The sequence below is a fragment of the Lonchura striata genome, chromosome 7 (genome assembly GCF_050655825.1).
Source record: "Lonchura striata isolate lonStrDom1 chromosome 7, ASM5065582v1, whole genome shotgun sequence".
NCBI lineage: Eukaryota > Metazoa > Chordata > Aves > Passeriformes > Estrildidae > Lonchura > Lonchura striata.
The window spans coordinates 8,693,967-8,711,837 of NC_140709.1; the positions used below are offsets into that span (position 1 = coordinate 8,693,967).

The following is a 17,871-nucleotide window of genomic DNA, read 5'->3' on the forward strand; positions in this document are numbered from 1 at the left end:
TGTCCCCACCTTGGAGGGTGAAACCCCACAGCTGCGGGGACACACGCGATTTCCTAGAGGCACAGAGTCGCCAGCACTCGGCCCTAGGCCGGAGAGCCGCAACCCCGAGGGGCTGCACACCTGCGCACCCTTCAACGCTCCGGTCCCCCGGGCACCCTCCTCCCGTCCGCTCCCTCCCACGGAACCCGGCGAGCCGGGCTGCCAGGGACACGGGCAGGCGATGGTGCAGCGAAGGTGACCGGCAGGGCGCTGCCGGCAGCCCCGCAGGCCTCCCCGCGCCCCCGGCACCGACCCCGCGCTCCCGGCCAGGGCCGGCAGAGGGGAAGGAACAGGCGGGGATCCGGGGACACCGGCGCAGCGGGGCCGGAGCAACAGCGGCCGCGCCTCGGCAGCGCCCGGGGGGCTGGGAGAGACGCGGCTGCGGTACCTCCTGCGGGGCCTGGCGCTCCTGTCCCCGCGGCACCCCCATCGCCCTCCGCCGCCGGCCGCGCCGCTGTCACGTCCGCTCCCCGCCGCCGCAGCGCCCCGGCGAAGGGGTGTTCCCGGCCGGCGGCTGCCGGGTTCCCCCGCCCCCGCTCAATGGTTCGCCCGCACCCTCCTTGCGTACAAGCGCATCCGGGCCGTGCCATTCGCGGCCGGGGGGTGCCGGGGAAGGAGGGCGGTGGCTCATGTGACTGGCTGGCTGCGCGGAGCGCAACGGCCGCGGCCCCGCCCGCGGGCTGCGCCCTTGGGGGCGCCCCCGGGTGCCCCCGTGCCGCGGCCCCTCAGAGCGCGGCGGCTCCCGCGGGCCCCGGGCGGCGCCGCGCTGCCCTGCGCCCGCCGCGCTTTCCTCCTTTTCCTCCTTCTGCACGGGGTCCTGAGGCCTCCCGCCAGCATGGAGGACAAGTTACTGAGTGCTCTGACTGCGAGGCGCCTCACGGCCGCTCGTGCCCCGCTGGGCGCTGACACTTCTCATTGCCAGCCGTGTTTCCTTTGGTGACCTAACAGCAGAAGTGGGGTTTAATTCTGTTTTTTCTCCCCTGCACACAGGTCACAGAATAGTGATTAGGTTGGAGAAGACCTCTGAGATCAGCAGGTCCTACATCGAACGCCACCCTGTCAACTGGACCTTGGCACCAAGGGCCATTTCCCGGCTTTCCTTAAACACTTCCAGGGACGGTGGCTCCACCACTTCCCTAAGCAGTTCATTCCGATATCTAATCACTCTTTCAGTGAAGAAATTTTTGCTAATACCCAACCTAAACCACTCCTGGCACAGTTTAAGATTACATCCTCCCATCCTGTAGCTTGTTGCCTGGGAGAAGAGCCCGGCCGCCCCCTGGCTGCACCCTCCTGTCAGGGAGCTGCAGGGTGATGTTATGTGTAGTGAATGTAATTAGCACCAGTTTTAATACGGTATATGTAATATTTAGTATTTTTAGAAAACACACATCTGTATTAGGAGTCACCCCCACATAGGTGAAACTCAATCTATGTTGAAACCTCATTTACAAGTAAATGTATGTGGGTTTTCCGGAGATAAGCCATATCACAGAAATCCTCCAGGCTGATACATCTGAATGCCGGGTTCTCTTAAATACATCAGGGGATTCAACAACATTGGACATTGGATTGTTCCACCCCAATAAAAGAAATTTTATCAATATGTGAGGCTCTGGGAAGAAAAGACTGATTGCTGAAACCCTGGCCTCGGGTGGAATTGTCCCTATAAAAACCGTTTGTACCAAGAGGGTGGTGTGTGGGCATAGAGGGAACCTCTGCTGAGGTTGTCTTCTTTGTTGCGCACCCAGCGCCAACCCCGGGCTCAGCACTGCTCTTTCCTTGTGGTTGGCTAGATAGAATTTGATTGCAAAATAAATATTTTATTTTTCACTTTAATTTGGCTGGACAAATTTTCATTTATAACTGTGACAAGGTCACCCTGGGCATCCCCCAGGCCAAACACCCTCCACTCCCTCGGCTGCTGCTCATCAGATTCGTGCTCCAGTCCCACAGCAAGAAATGCCCACAATCTGTGTGGCTCCCACTCATGGCACATCACAGGGCCATATGTGAGCATCCCCTGGTGGGAAGGTGGATTTGCTGGAGCCTGGCCTCCCACCCTGGCTTTGGTAGCACCAAAGCACCATTCTCCTGCTGTAGATCAGGCAGACCCTGCAGGGGGATGGGTGTGCTGGGGCCTGGATGCTGTGCCCAGGCTGGTTGCCAACACACGTTGTATTCATTAATAAAATCACACCAATGCACAGGGATTTGATGGGCTGAACAACTGGATACCAACCATGGCAGCATTTCATGGCAGCATTCTTGTTGGCAATGGCTTAGGAAATACCTGACAGAGGTGTCTTTTCAAGTCTATCACAGGTGTTCAGTTTCCAGATTCTTTGCCACACAGAGAATATGAAAAAAAAAAAAAATAAATAACCTTGCACTCTGCTGTGGCTGGAAGCATCTCAATAGGGTGAAGGAACAGGAGTGCAGCATTCCCATCCTTTGGAGGGCAGCAGAACATACATGAGCCAGTCCATTCTGATGCTGTCCTGACAGAGTGATCAAAATAATAGTAACAATAATAATAATAATAATAATAATAATAATAATAATATAGCAAAAATAGGCCAGACTAGCTCAAGCCATGCACTGGTGTAACCACAGACCACATCTTAATTGGAGCTGCAGAACAGTGCTCCTCAGCCCCAGAGGTTAATGTGGTCAGCACAGCAATATGGGCTTCCTGTGTTTTGTCTGCCTTCTCATCACGCCCTCCTTGCATAGAACTGTATGCCTCTAATTTGAATGCCATGCAGAGGAAGACTGAAGCCCTCAAAAAGCAGGGACAAAGAGAAGGGTTGAAACAGAAGAGTGTTAGGAAGGGATGTAGATGATCTTCAGATGCAGCAGCAAGTGCAGCTTGTAAGGTAATTGCTCAGAAGAAACATCAACTTAAAAAAAAAATCTTTCTGAGCCATGATGCAGTCATAAAATTCCTTTTCAATGAAACACAATAGAGAAAAATGATAAATAAAAAGCCAAAGGTTAGTATGAACTAGGGGTTTAAGTAGTAACTGAGTATCAGACAAGGGAGGGAACTAACCTACCCTGGGAAATAGAACTGTTTCTCTGGCTTTTTAAAGCACAGTAAGGCAAAGGAGGGAGACAGGGGTAATTCACTCCTATGAGCTTTAAACCTCATGCAGCTGGCCCCCAAAATCACAAAGCTGACGAAATGATGTAGTTACAGAAATGTAATAGGTTTTTCTAATCTTCTCTATGTCTATGAGACCACAAGGACTAGAAACATTTTTCTCCTTTATAGGCTGGAATTTTTCTTCATGTAGTTAGGAAAGAAAAGAGTAAGGCATGAAAATACAAAAATCTATGGCCATTACAACTCATCTTGGATCACTTGAACCTCAATAAAATACTTTGCAAAACCATTGCTTCCCAACACCTAATTATGGTGCAAATTCACTCAGTTACCCAGACAGAGCTGTTGTCTTCTATGACATTTGGATAATCAATCTTCTAAATACCAATTAGTTTTAAAGAGTCCCATGAGGGGTACCATCGGAAAAAAGAAAAAAAAACCTCCTTTCCTTCAGATTTCTCGATTTTGTGCTTGCAAATCTCTAGCAGATTCAACTTAGGCTTTGTTTTCCCTTTCCCTACTTTATTTTGATCTGTGAAGGTAAGTGAGCTCTGGTTCTTGGTGCAGCTGCTTTCAGCAATCCTGTCTTGATTTTTCTATTTCATTAATCTTGATCCCACAAAGCTGAGCTAAAAAGCCTCCTCATTTTTTATATAGCCATGTGATTCATTTTGCTGCTCAGCCTGGACTTGTGACAACATTAACCTCAGTCACCACTGAAAATGTAGCAGTAGATCGCACTGTATCTTTTAGCACATATTTGTTTCTTCTTGTAATAAGAATAAAAGCATCAGATGGAGTTGTAACAGCAACAGCAAGGGCTCCACTGTTGGTACAGCAGACACAGTTAGATAAAGTAACTTCAGTAGCTTTCTAATGGTCTCTATTCTGAGAATGTCTAAAAGAGGTTTATTTCCATTCTGCATGATAGAAAAAATAAAGTATGTATAACTTCCTGTGCAGTGGTCCTTTGTACAGCATCTTCTCATTAGGGTGCAACATTCTTTTAAGGGTACCATAAAAAGTGTCACTGACAGATCTTGGAGTACCTGTGATGAAGGTTTTCATCCAGCTTTTTGGAATTAGCAGTACTGTTTGCTAGAGCACAAGTATGTTCCTCTACATGCATTTTCTCTTTTAATTTGTTGTCTTGGTTATATCCCATCTCCTTACAGTTACTCAGTTCCCCTTCATCTCTTTCCTGAGATGTTGTAGGCATAGAGAACCATTCAATGGGCAATTGCAAATTCCCAATTATTGTCAGTGAAAGTGAGACTGTGCACTGTGAAATGAAAAAGTCACAGGCCTGTTACAGTGGCCACTTGTGTTAGGGGCTGCAGCAGACCATTGCATCCCATCAGACCAGCTGATATTCTTTGCAAGGTATTGTGCCCTTTCAGCACTTACATATAACAGGAAATAGTGGTGTTTTAAACATGCTCACTGTTGTACCTGTGGGTGACATTTGGAAGGTCCAGTCCAGTCAAGGTCCTGCTTAGTCCATCCTCTGAACAATTCCTATTTTCAGCACTTAATAGTTTAAAACATACAGGCAGACAGGAAGACATTTTTTTCTTGAAAATTATGTTTGTGTCATTTTTAATATTGTTTTGTAAGACTGGCAATACGAACACAAACATTTTTAGCTCATTTACTTGGAAGAGGAAAGGCTTTGTGGCCTGTGGAATTTGTAGAGGAAAAGGTAACTCATAGTGGAAATATTAAAATTCTGGTAAGAAAAAAATCACAGCTCCCTCATGGTCTACATGACAGAACTTGACAGAATTGGTGGCTGATCTCTACAATTTCATCTGTGCCACATCTAGAAGTCTGCCTGGAAAGAAATGAGAATATTATAATTAAATATGTGATGAATATAAAGCTTTTACCAGACTCCTCTTTCTGCAGTGTCATGATTTTGATCATACAACTCAAAGACTGTAGTCACGATATGCAAGTAGCCAATCATTTTGGTTATTTAAATTTTTGAGAGGCTGGATTTTCAGAGAGTGCTACTGTGCTCTCTTTGAAAATCAGGCTGCTGAGGAGTTTCTCTGTTTCTACGTGGGTGCACACTGCAAAGTCCAGGCAAGGACAGGCACAGCACACCTTGACACAGAGTAGTCACCCACAGAGAGGTTTGTTTGGGACAGTGCCTTTGCACATCTTTTGTGAAAGTCTCAGGCCACCTGTAGCTGTTGTGCTCAAAATAAATTAATCTCCAGGAGAATTAAGTGGATCTTTCTTACTCACATATTATCCATGGGACAACTAATTAAATCTGATTCACTGAACCTCAACCTGAGAAGGAGCAAACAAAATGAGAACCTTTGCACTGTAAGTGCATCACAGACTCCTTGATTTGGGCCAGGATATTAAATTTCAGATCACAGCTCTGTGAAGAAATGCTTTCCTTCATTTTTATATTGAGACTGAGCAAATCTGATATGGAATTGTTGGAAAACAAAATGCCCAGAAACTTATAATGTATTTGTGAAAGGTAAAATTTCTCCAAACAGGATCACGAGTAAGATTTACTTGAAGTTCAAAGAATAAGAGACTACAGGTCATTGGGTTACTGATTTACATATCTTTACAAAGGGACTGAGAGGTGTAGATTTTCACTGTGGCATTCTTAGGCAAAATATATGATTTTAGACTTTACCTTCTACATGCCATAATACTATGACGCAAGACACATCCTTCACTTAAAATAGTTGTAAGAATGAACAGTTAATTTCCCAATGGAGCGAGAGAGTCTGAAACAGTAACAGACTTCTCACAGGTACACCTCACTCCCAAGAGAATGATGCTCTAAGATGGAGGAATCTTTTTATCTTTTCTTCTTCTATGTTGATTTTTTGAAAAAGAATTGAAAAGGCAGATGAGTGGTAAGAGAACCAAGGTAAAATATCAGTGATGTAGAGATAAAAAAGACAGAACTGTAGAGATTTGAGGTGAGCATTGGAAGTGTAACCTTGGACAGAGCCAAGCAAAAAGGAAAATAGCCTGCAGGAAAAAAAATGTCTGTGTACCATCTGGATAGACATCCACTTTAACATCAGTAATTTATAGATGTGTGCATTTTGAAATAAAACAGCCCCACCAAGCAATGTTTTTTAGGAATTTCAGCCTGACTGCATCTTAACCCTAAATGAAAAGCAAACTTTGCTGCCATTCACTACCACTCCCTCCATCTTCAGGCTGCTCCTAAGGAGACTCTGACATAATCCAAAGCTGCCGGTAGATCCAGGCGTCTTTTTAAGGCTCCGAGCTTGCTGTCACGCAGGCGAGCGGTGGCAGAGCCCCCTCTGGTGACACAGGCACGCCGCTGTGCTCCGCTGCCAGCGGGGAACGCAATCCTGCAGCGCGGGCGCTGCTCCGCAAAGCCGCCCGCATGTGCTTTATTGAGGATGCTTTAATTCATTATTCCGTTATACATAAGGAGTACAAGAGCGAGCCTCCTGAAAACAAATCAGGGGTGACAGTGACCTTACTTCTGTCTCTTAAATCACCGAGTTCTTGTAATTTGAATCAAGTATTTTCTGAATTGTTCTGAGACATTTTTTAAGAGGCTTTGGAGCAGGTTTTATGGGCACCATGAAATGCAGTCCCAAGTTTTATTGCAGTGGACAGTTCAAGGCTTTTCAGAGTGTGAGCCAAGTGTTTTCTTGCAGTGTTCAAGAAACTTGGCCGAGCTGTCTTCTTTCTTTTTCCACAGAAGCAATTATTAAGAAAAATGAATTACCTTTTGCTGTTCTAGCTGTTCAGAAGTAAGGAAAAAGGATGGATCTTAACCTAACTATTATTTCCAAATCATGCCTCATTTCAGTACAAATAGAACCCAAATATGCTAACAAATAAATACACAGTTTTTCTGAATGGATTCTTCATCTCAATGCTGATGGCACCCATTTAATTAAAAATTCAAGGGCAAGCTAATGTGAGCTTCATCAGGAGTTAAAAGCAATTAGTGTTTATAATAACTTCAGGAAACACTTTCTAGAATTTTAGTCTGCAAAGAACTGGTTTTCTAAGGCTGGAGTTTGTGCAGACTGATTCTCTCACACTTCAAAAGTTGTGCAAAGCCCCTAAATATCAGGGAACCTTGCAAAAAACTAGGTAAAGGTAAAAAATGTTGAAACCATGGAAGTTCTTCATTGCAATTAAGTATGTCATTCATGACAAAATGGTCATGTAATTACCAAATTATTTTTAAATTAATCATATGAATCTGGTCCACATAATAATGATTTCATCTTTTATGTAGTAAGATAATACAGCATTACATCTCCAAAGTGTAAAGATAGTTCTCAGAATGTCACCTAGCATTAGAATAAATCAGCAGCGAGCACCTCATGGTTACCATGAAAGAAAAGTGATATGTTGTGCTTCCTCCCAGCATCTCAGAACAGTAGGTGGAAAAATTGAAGAAAACCTTTGTTTCTTAATTAAAACAGAGACTTTCACCTAATCCCTTGATTCTGTGAGCTGGGCTATAAACAAACATCAAATATTGAAAGGCTCATAATAAAAAATAAGAATTGTCAATGCTTTATTATGCAAGGCCACTCAGGAGAAAGATTTGCCTCTAAGATTGTCAGCATTTTTCTTATCAGTCACCTCAAAAGGAGCAGCATGGCTGACTCCAGTGACTGTGTTGGACTTTTTTACAGTTCGAGGCTAATGAAGTCTTTTGTTGTAGAATTCTCCTAGCAATTCCTCCACCATCTCATGTTCATATCCTCAGGATTTTGAAAAAATCTGGAAGTAATACATTTGGAGTTACACTGCTTATCTCCAAGGCATGCCCTCTCATCTGGAACTATGCCTTCTAGAAACAAGGTGGGAAAGGATGCCTTTTAGTTTCCATGACTTTTGAAATTAGGAGGAAAGTTCCTACAGGTACACACAGACCTGGGGTATGCCATGTGCTGCCCAGTTTGTCTGGAATGGCTGTTAAAGCCACAGCTCAGCCACAAGGCAAATGTTACAAACTCCTGCAAGCTCTGCTGCCCACTGCTGCTCCTTCTTCCTTGGGATGCATGTTAGTTTTACTCACTATAATAAATAGACATGCAGCTACATCCTGGTTCCTAAATCTGTCTCTGTGAGGGAATAGAACCTCTTCCAGCTTCCTATCTCTCAGCCTTGCTCTGACAACTTACCATATTCCAGGCTGTGATGCCTGCAGTTGTAGAGATGTGTTTCTTCTCTTACTCAGACTTTTTGTAAACTAAAAGCCATGCCAAACTTTTCCTTTCCTACAGATGGACTCAGCAGAAATTACTTCCTTCCTCTTTGGGAAGCCTGGGGCTGGTGGCAAGCTGAGCAGTGAGCATGGAGCAGTGCCATAACTGGAGCCACGGGGAGCAGGAATGACTGAATCCAGGAACTGCTTCTAGGGAGGAGATGAAGTTGCTCCCATTAATTCAGGGACTATCACTTCCACCAAAGGAATAATTAACCTTTTACCTTGCCTACTGTTATACTGAGCTTAAAGCCATTTCTCTGTCTTCATCTCTTCTGCTGAAACTATCTCCCAGTTCCCTTTTTACTGCAGATTTAAGGAAAAAACTGACAGTGCATTTTCCTTTCTGTCAGTCTCTGCTTCCCTAACTGGCTGCCATCTAGTCAATCCATTGACTGTACTCTTCCCTTTGTATAGCAAAAAAGAATCCTGCAATTTTTTTGATGTAGAAAGTAGGATGAATTGTGTGCATATGCTCTATCAGAACATCACATCAGGATTCACCTGCCTTTATTTCTGGAAGTGTGTACGAAGTGAAGCAGCATGTTTCACAGTGGCTCAGAGAAAACAGGTCTGGGCTGGTCTGTGAGAGACAGAACAGCCAAGCCTGCTTTCAGGAAGACAAAGTGAGCTGGGAGTTCCAAAGTGAGAAGGACAGCAGTGGCTCTTGTGCCATGCAGTAAGTTAGAACTGTCAAGTACCAGAAATTTTCCATGAACTTGCCAACATACAGAATTTCAAACGTTGAGCCAGTTCTGAAGAGATTTTTAGCTCATGAAGTCTGCCTCCACATATGCTGAGTGCTTGTGCAGAAGAGTGGATGTTCTCAGGAGAGCATCCATTTGTTTCATAGGAGAAACTGTGGAAACACAGAAATGCACGGGAAAGGTTAGATACAGAACAAGTATTTAAAATATTTTATGGAGAAATAAAGCATAAAGGGAAAAAAAAAGCAACATCTCTGGCCTTAGACCATGGTCAACTCTAGCCCAACTCTTTTGCAAAGTGTTTTATATAACCATTCATTTTAAGAATCTTTTGTTCCACATCTCATATTGAGGTTTTTCAGGAGATCTGGACATGAGTTTGCCTGTCACTACATTCTGCCCACCAGAACACACTCTGTGCTAACCAAATGCTGGACAAGACTTTTTCACATACATCTTGTTGCCCTGAGGGAGGTTGTTCTACTAAGGAACCAGCACATTGGTGTTCCATTCTGATGCTTCTTCACTGAACTCCATATCAAATTCACTCCATTTATAAAGCAGAATAAAATTTTCTAAAAATTTTCTGCCTGGTCTGCACTTAACACTGAAAATTTCATCTGAAAATTGAGCTACATATTTTCAGCTATATAGTTCATAACTTAGCTTTCCTTGATAGCAACAGATATTCTGAGATCAGGACTGAAAGGCAATTTTATTGTTTGGACTTAAGAAGACATAGACTATATGTTGCTTTTTCTGCATCTGTAGTGATCATCAGCCCTTTTAGTATTTAAAAAAAAATCAGAAAAGCAAGGAGATTGAAAGCATTGCCATGAGTAAATTGCCATTTACTACCAGAGTAGTAAATTGCCACTGACAAGAACCTATTCTTGACATTGCAGAGTAAAAACATACTGTTTGTAATAAATGTACATAACTGTAATATCATTTACCTTTCAAGACCATTAGGTTAATTATCTAAATACAACATTTATATTAATCTTCAAGTATCACTTTATCTTCTACTGTAATTTTGCTAGTGGTCTCAGCCAAAGCCTGCTGTGGTCAAAGGAAAGTTTTGTTGCTTTATATTGAATCAGGCCAAAGAATTAAGTCATTGAGTCAAAGCTGGAAACATAGTAAGCAATAGAAAATGTAATGTTTTACAGACTTCCTGTCTCTAACTGCACCCATCAGCAGAATATATCCCACTTTTGACATCTCTTTTCCATAAGCAAACTATTTTTTCAATTCATACCCTAAATATACATATATATTTCTGGGGTTTTTTTGAGCGGGTGAAGTTCAGTTGATTGAGTGTCTTTTTTTTTTTTTTTTTTTTTTCCAGGATGGAAACCATTATCCACACTGAGTCTTATTTTTTAGATGCAGTGAAAATGCCAGGATCAAGTAACTAGAGTGGAAGGAATTTTTGACATATGGAATGACAGGAGCTGATGATCCATCTGCTCCGGTGCCCTCTGCCTGATGGTGCTTCCATGGCACAAAATAAAAGATGGCACAATTACTGATTACTTTTCAAGCCCTTGTTCTATGTATTTTTATGCTGGGTGGAAAAGGTGTGATTTTCCAGGATCTGTTTGAAGGAATATAGGGCAATAGTGCTATCAAAAAGAACATGAGCAGAAGTGGGAGGAAGATGCAGAAGGAAAACGTGCCCAAAGAGTGGTGGCATCACTTAGCTTGGTGTTGCTGGAGTATTCACAAGGTGTGACAGGAATATAAAACTCCCTTGGATGAAATAAGGAGGCACAGGATACAAACCTCATGAGCACCAATTTCCTTCCTGTCCTTTACAGCACAGTAAAATTGTGTAAGAGTTGGAAGGGCTTTGGCAAGCCATACCTGGGCACATCACAGCTATTTCCCAGGCCTGCAGGCCAGGTTCTCTTCCTTAACAGCAGATGGCAGTGAAGTTAAACAAACGAGTGGAAATAAGTCGAGAAAATATATTTTGCCTGGTAGCTGGTGCTGCTGTAGATAGCTCAGAGAGCTCTGGGCATATTCAGACAGTGCAAGGTTGGTTTCCAATATATAGGTCTCCTGTAATACATTCAGGAGGCAAAAGATATTAATTCATCCATAGCTGTTTGTAGTCCAAGTAATGTTTGTTTTGTTTGTGATGTCTTTGTTGACAGTAGAACAGAGAGAATCTGTTATAATTTCTTCCTTACATCCCTCTTTCATACATTTAAAATCTATGCATAGCTGAATATATGCGGATGAAGCTCAGTTTCAAGTGAGTACATTTTTACTCTTTATTATGTCTTGTGCTCCCTTTGAGACAATGAAGATAGAGCACCATGGGTTGCTTTAAAACTTTTATATTGCCAATTATTTTTTGCTGCCAAAAAAACTGTGTGAAAGGGTTATTAAGGCCACAAGAACAGAGACTGAGAGTAAACTTTTACAGTCTTGCCTTACACTTTAAATTAGCTTCACTTCTGGTGGCAGGATGGGAGAGGGGGCTGTTTGTTTTGCAATTTTCATCAGGCAAATGATGGAACTGTCAGAACAGATATTTGATTGCAGCTTCTAAGTTCTTTTCCTAAAGTGAAGAAGGGATGAAAAGTATTAGGGATATCTACATAATGTCATTAATAGCTTAGTTCCATGGCAGTGTCATGAAAAAGGTGCTTGTGTGGTCTGTGATTTCCAGTTAGATGCTAAACCATCAAATAGACCATCTACTTCCCTTAATTTCTCCTCATGTTGGATCCACCTGAGGAAATCCAGGAGGACTCTCCCTCCCTCACATTCCGAGGTAGTCACTCCTGGAGGACGATGCAAAGCACTGAGTGCCTCGAACATGTACCTCAAAGGCCCAGAACCTCATTTCAAAACCTGTTCAAGACAAAGCAAAGCTGTGGGTGAAGCCTTGGCTGCTCTCAGTGCTGACCTGAGTGTCACTAGTGGGACAGCAGGAGGAGAGGAGCCAGAGGAACATTCTTGCCCTGCTCTTTTGGATCTCTAATGCTCTGCAGCACAGACTGGGACTCTGCAGTCCTGTTCTTAAGAGACGTGCCAGGCCAGTGGGACTGCTCAGAGAAGAGAGGGCTGCTCCCAGGAGTTTGATGCCTTATTGTGGCATCTGTAGAGAAAAGGGATTTGGGGCGGGAGCGCGGCAGCCATCCATAACATATATTCACTTTTCAAGCTCATATTCACGCATGCTATAGTTCTTAATATGCTTTTAATCTTCCTGTTGTATTAAAACTTTTAGTTAAAAAATTCACGTGACACCTCAGCAGACATATTTATAACAAGCAAGGGTACAGGCCTCAATCACTTGTGAAGAAGCAGCCCTTCGTAATCTGTCAGTCAATCCATGCACAAAATGCACAGAGCATCAATTTCTTTTTAGGTTATTCACTGTGACTTCTGTATCTGCCAATAAATCTCAAATACAGGTCAAAGAATATGTAGCTCAAGTAAATCTATAAATGTAGCAGAAAAGCTTCACTAACTACCTCAGATTGCCAAAGCTGAGGTCATTTCCTTGTTGTGAAAAATACCGAGTCCATAAATTATTTTTATCACCTCTGGGGCAATGAAAACAGTTTCCCACAGATGCTGAAAGTATGATATGTTTTTTTATTTGATATCAGAACACCACTTTTACACAGCTCTTAAAATACAAGGTCCAAGATTCTGCTTGTGCTTTAAGGCCCCAATTCAGCAACATATTAAAACAGATGCTTCAGGTCCTGACATTAAACACGTGCCAAAGTGCTTTGTTGCATAGTCACAAATTGCTGAATGGGAGCCTAAAGACTAAATTCTTTTCCCATGAAATTCTGGACTTACCTTCTGTTTTTCTTCAAGGAAAATACAGCATTTATTCAAACATAATATATATAAACATTCAAAAACATTCAAAAATCCTTGTTTTTCAGAGGTCACTGGGTGAGCCACAGCTCTGGAAGTAAACCTTCGACAGAAATTGATGTAGTTTTTTTTTTTTTTGCAACAGTTTAACTGGTGTTTACTTAAGATTTAGTTAATGTTTATTTCCACAAAGAAAATAAAAATATTATGAACATGTGAAGACATAAGCATGAATGGTGAATGTCCTACAGAGAACTTTGTAGAAAACACCACTGAATTAACTTACAGTACATTTGTTAAACATGAGCAGCTCTAATAATGACATTTCATTTAACAATGCCCTTTGTCTTTTCAGTTCATCAGTTACCTATTTCAGTAATGAACTGCAGTCATACCATTCTGATTTTCTCCTAATGTAAAGGCTGAGATCACTTCACTTGCAGTGAAGCGTGATGCTATTATTCTGTTTGTGGCTTGGGAAAAAAGCTATAGAATATATCACAATTGCAATTGGCTAACAAATATTAAAGTCTGTGATCAGAAAGGATACTAATAACTTTGTTTAGCTATTAATTGAAATAAGTAAAATTAAAAAAAAATAGAAGAAATTGTTGAAAATGATCAGAATATCTATTCATGAGCAGAGGAGCAAGTATTCATCTGGGAAAAAAAATGAACCGCGCATTAAACGTTATTTTAATTTTTTATCAAGAATCCATGCATAGAACTTAACATCAGCATTTTGAGATAGGATGGATATTCTCAGTTGCAAAAATAAAATGGAGTTGCCTGCCTATGTAAGGATTTTCTAAAGAACGAGAAGAAGTCAGATTAAGTGGATAATATCCTACTTTGCAGTATGTAAACACAAGAGAGATAAAAAATATCATAGGTCTACTTGATATGATCCATAAGTCTTACAAGGGGTAATGGAGCTTACTTTTACTCATTTGCCTATCTCTTTTTTTGGGATTCTTAGATTTCAAAAGCTTTTTCATTGCCTTTCTAGCTGCAAGAGAGATATTTTACCCAGGCTGCTGTTTTCACTTTCTATTCATCGTGATCCATTCAAAATATTTTCAGAGCTCACCAAAAACATTTAATTAGCAGCCAGTGGTGTCCAGCATTTCATAATCCTTTCCCAACTAAACCAAATCTGCACAATTTACAATAGATCTTTGGAAAACTGCTTTTTACTGTGTGCTGCATCTATAGATCTCTCTCAATTACCCACAGTAAATTTAGGCATTGTACAAGAGCAAATTTTACAGTCCATGAAGAGATGAAGTGAAATCTAGATGAAATTCATTGTGACAGATTCTCAGTTAGTGCCCTGATGTGTCTGTATTACAGAAGATAGACATTCTATTAGCATGGAAGCTCCCATAATGGACTGTGAATCATTTCAGGTAATAGAGATGCCAACTGGAATGACTGAAAAGCACTATTGAATTCCATTAGAGCTCTTTGTTTTTAAATCAGTCATTTCTTTGTGAATATCCAACTATATACTTCTTGACCTTAGCTGAGAGTAATAATTGTGAACTAATATTACAAAACATTAATCTGAGTTACTGTTCAATTAATGTTTCTTTTTAAGGGTTATTTTTATGCTGCAAATGTGAAGGAGACTGTGGCTTGTATTACAGATATGTATTTGGACTTGAGCTAGTGCAGAATGCAATTTTCACTTATATTTCTCTCTCCACTGTATTCAGTCTCATCTCATTAGCTGTAAAAAGACTCAGGTATTGGCTTTTCTTTTTCCGTGTCATCTTACCAGAATAAAATAACTATAATCAACAAATCTATAAAGATAAACATTTTTATAAGAGATGCCACAAATAGTCTTCTTTCATTTCAGTGCTTGGTTAATTATCAGCAAAATAACTAACACCATATCCTCTTACCCAAACAGCCCCACCTTATCTATCAATCATGTATGATTTATCAGACTTGATAATTGCTTGGATAATTAACAGAGAATTTAGGTTTATTCAGTCTGCTGAAACCTCAGAAATGCCTGCATAATTGCCATTTGTGTAGTAGATGAAGTTATGAATAATTCTTTTTCACGTAAATATGAAGGCTGGATTGCAGGCAGCACAATTTCCTCACCCTTAGCTATTAATGCAGATATTATGTCACACAAGGGCTATGGTATTGTCACATGTAAACTATATGTACATAGCTCAAGTAATTAAAATGAAAATAAAGGGGAAATCTTTGCCTTTGTTTGTAGGCACTGCATGCTTCTCTCATGAAGAAACACAGAAGGAGAATGAAGGAAAATTAGTCTGCTTGGTACAGAAGCAACCAGAATCGAGTCCCTGTAATATTCACACATAAATCCTTTGGGAAGACTTTAAAGAGAGTAGGTTCTGTATCTTCTGTCTACGATCATCTATTTTCACATCAGAATGAGCAACATTATCCTTATATACCAGGGTTTCTCTGTCTACAGCTTGAAAATGAGCCTCTCCTTACTGCTGTAATGACAGGTGTAAGATTAACTTTGTTAGGTGTCTAGCCACTCATGCAAACTAAATTAAATTAATGGAACAAATTTCTCTCATAATTAAGATAAAAATTCATGTCAGCTGTAACCTTGCTGTACACTAATTATATACAAATGATTTATCATCTGCTTCGCCCAGAATATTAATCCTCAACTCATTGATAACTGCAGCCAGTGTTAAGAGATGAGAGTTGATTAACTATGACAGATTGGGCAACCACAGTACCAAGTGCCTGAATAACCAGTGAAACCAATAATATTCAAATAGCACTTCTTATTTAAAAATGCATTCCCATGGAAACAGATGCATGTTTAATGAGGGATACGGAGATTATTTCAATAATGACTGATATTGGAAGAGTGGGCAGAACTAATCAATAATAATTAAGTCCTTAGCCTGGATAAGATATGGTTTTATAAAGCAGGTTATGTACACATTAGTGAGGTACTAGTTCAGGCCATGTTACCTATAATGTCTTCATGTATTGCTTTTGGTTATTTATTTTCCTACTGCAGCAGACATTAAAGAGTTTACAGAAATTAAAAAGTTTACAGTCTAGTCTTGGGTCACACCAGCTCAAATAAAAAGAAGAAACTGATGCCAACAACTGTCCTTTGAAAGTCAACTCCTGCAGTAATACTGCTTTGGGAACTTTCTTTATAAAAATGTCAGTCTACAAAAAACCCCAAACAACACTTGAAGCATCACCTGTTCAGAAGGACACTTATTCATCTCTTGGAATATGATGTTATATTTTTACTTAAAATCAAAATTATTAAAATTAACTTGTAAACCTTAAAAAAGTTGTTATTAATTTTAACCGGTGATATATATTTGGGGAAGATTGTTAGTTAATAATGTATCCTTTGATAAATAAAAAGAATAACAAAATTGCAGATAGCTTGAAGATTTTCAGTTTGGGCCTTTTTAGTACAAATTCTGTCTCCTCAGAACAGCTTTTTTAAACTAATTGCTCATTGAGGCTCCAAGAATCCCTGTCAGAATGAAGAAAAAACCCAGTCTTGATCCTAAGCACTAATAAGGCACAACCAGCCAGCTGGATGAACTAAGTAATACTGCTGTAAAATAATTACTTTCATGAAAAGCTGGTGTGTCTGAAGACAAGTTCTGTATGAGAAGGAAACATTTGCAAAATGAAAGACAATTGCAAAATCAACAAAGAGGATGAGCAGTTATTCCCAGTGGCCAGGTAGGACAAGCCCTGTGAAACAAGCCCGGGGTGGAGGGCCTGGTCTGCAGGGAATGCAGCGATGGCAGAGTGGGGACAGGTCCCAGGGCTGCCCCACCCAGGCGCTGCAGCCACAGCTCAGGCTTTCCTGCTCACCAGGCTGCTTCCATTCTGACACAGAGGAAAATCCAAGAAATTGGCTCCTATCCTGTGGCTGCTCAGGGCTGGGTTCCTGAGAGCCAAGCTTTGTCTGTCATCCTTAGTATGGGGACACCAATTGCTTTGGAACTGGAGTGGCCTCTATCACACCACCAGGATTATGTCTTAAATGAGAGTTTGAGCCTTTTCTTCTGCTCCCACGTTCCTTAACACCCACGCAGCCTCTGGCAGGACACAGGTATTCCTGCACAGGTAGCTCCAAAGCTTGGCTTGGAGAACAATTTGAGCTCCTGCTGGGGACTGGAGCCAGCTAAAGGCCAGCCACAGCAGGGATGAGCTGGACACAGCAGATGGTGAGGTGCTGCAGCCTTGGCTGTGCTTTGTGGTGACCTTGTAGGCTGGTACTGAGCACACAAAGCTCTAGAGACACCCAGCATTGCTCCCAGCCCAGCTTCAGCTGCCAGGAGAACCACAACACCAGAGCCCAGCCACCCCAGCACCAGAACTCTCAATATGTGGATACAGACTCAGCCTCTCAAAGAGTATTTGAATCACCAGCCTAGGAAGCAAATATGCTATTTCATTATAATGGTCCTTTTCAGCCTCCTGTCCCATGAGGGATGTTCTTTTTCTTTTTTTTTTTTTTTTAACACTTGTCTTATGTGCTTCAAAAGAAATTAAAGTTCCACTTAAATGAAAAAGAAAATGTGAACTTTATGGGAAATAAAAATTCAAACATTTCTTTCTCTACATTTCTAGCTATTTCAGGGCTAATTGCCTTTGAATTTGTAAATGCAGATAATGAGAAGAATCCTATGTATATGGAATTGAAGAGAATATATGCAGAGCAAGTCAAGTACTTGATATCCAATTTAACTTGGTATTGGATATCAACTTTAAATAAGCAAAAAGGCCTTAAGTTTTTTCATCATCTTATCCCTAGAGGATACATATCTGCTATGAACCTAATCAGCTACAGAACACCACAGATCCTCTAATGAACATTCCTGTGGTGGAATAGAGATGGATCATCAGCACTGCAGATC

At 41.3% G+C, this 17,871-nt stretch overlaps 1 protein-coding gene across 1 annotated transcript in view; it reads right to left on the reverse strand.

The window, feature by feature from the left end:
- CCDC93 (CCC complex scaffolding subunit CCDC93) overlaps positions 1–577 on the reverse strand; it is a 33,134-nt gene extending 32,557 nt beyond the window's left edge. Inside the window, exon 1 of the mRNA XM_021548718.3 lies at positions 428–577. Within this exon, the coding sequence (XP_021404393.3) occupies positions 428–469 (42 nt within the window). The 5' untranslated portion in view covers positions 470–577. The remainder of the gene's footprint in view (positions 1–427) is intronic.
- Between the last annotated feature and the right edge of the window lie 17,294 nt (positions 578–17,871).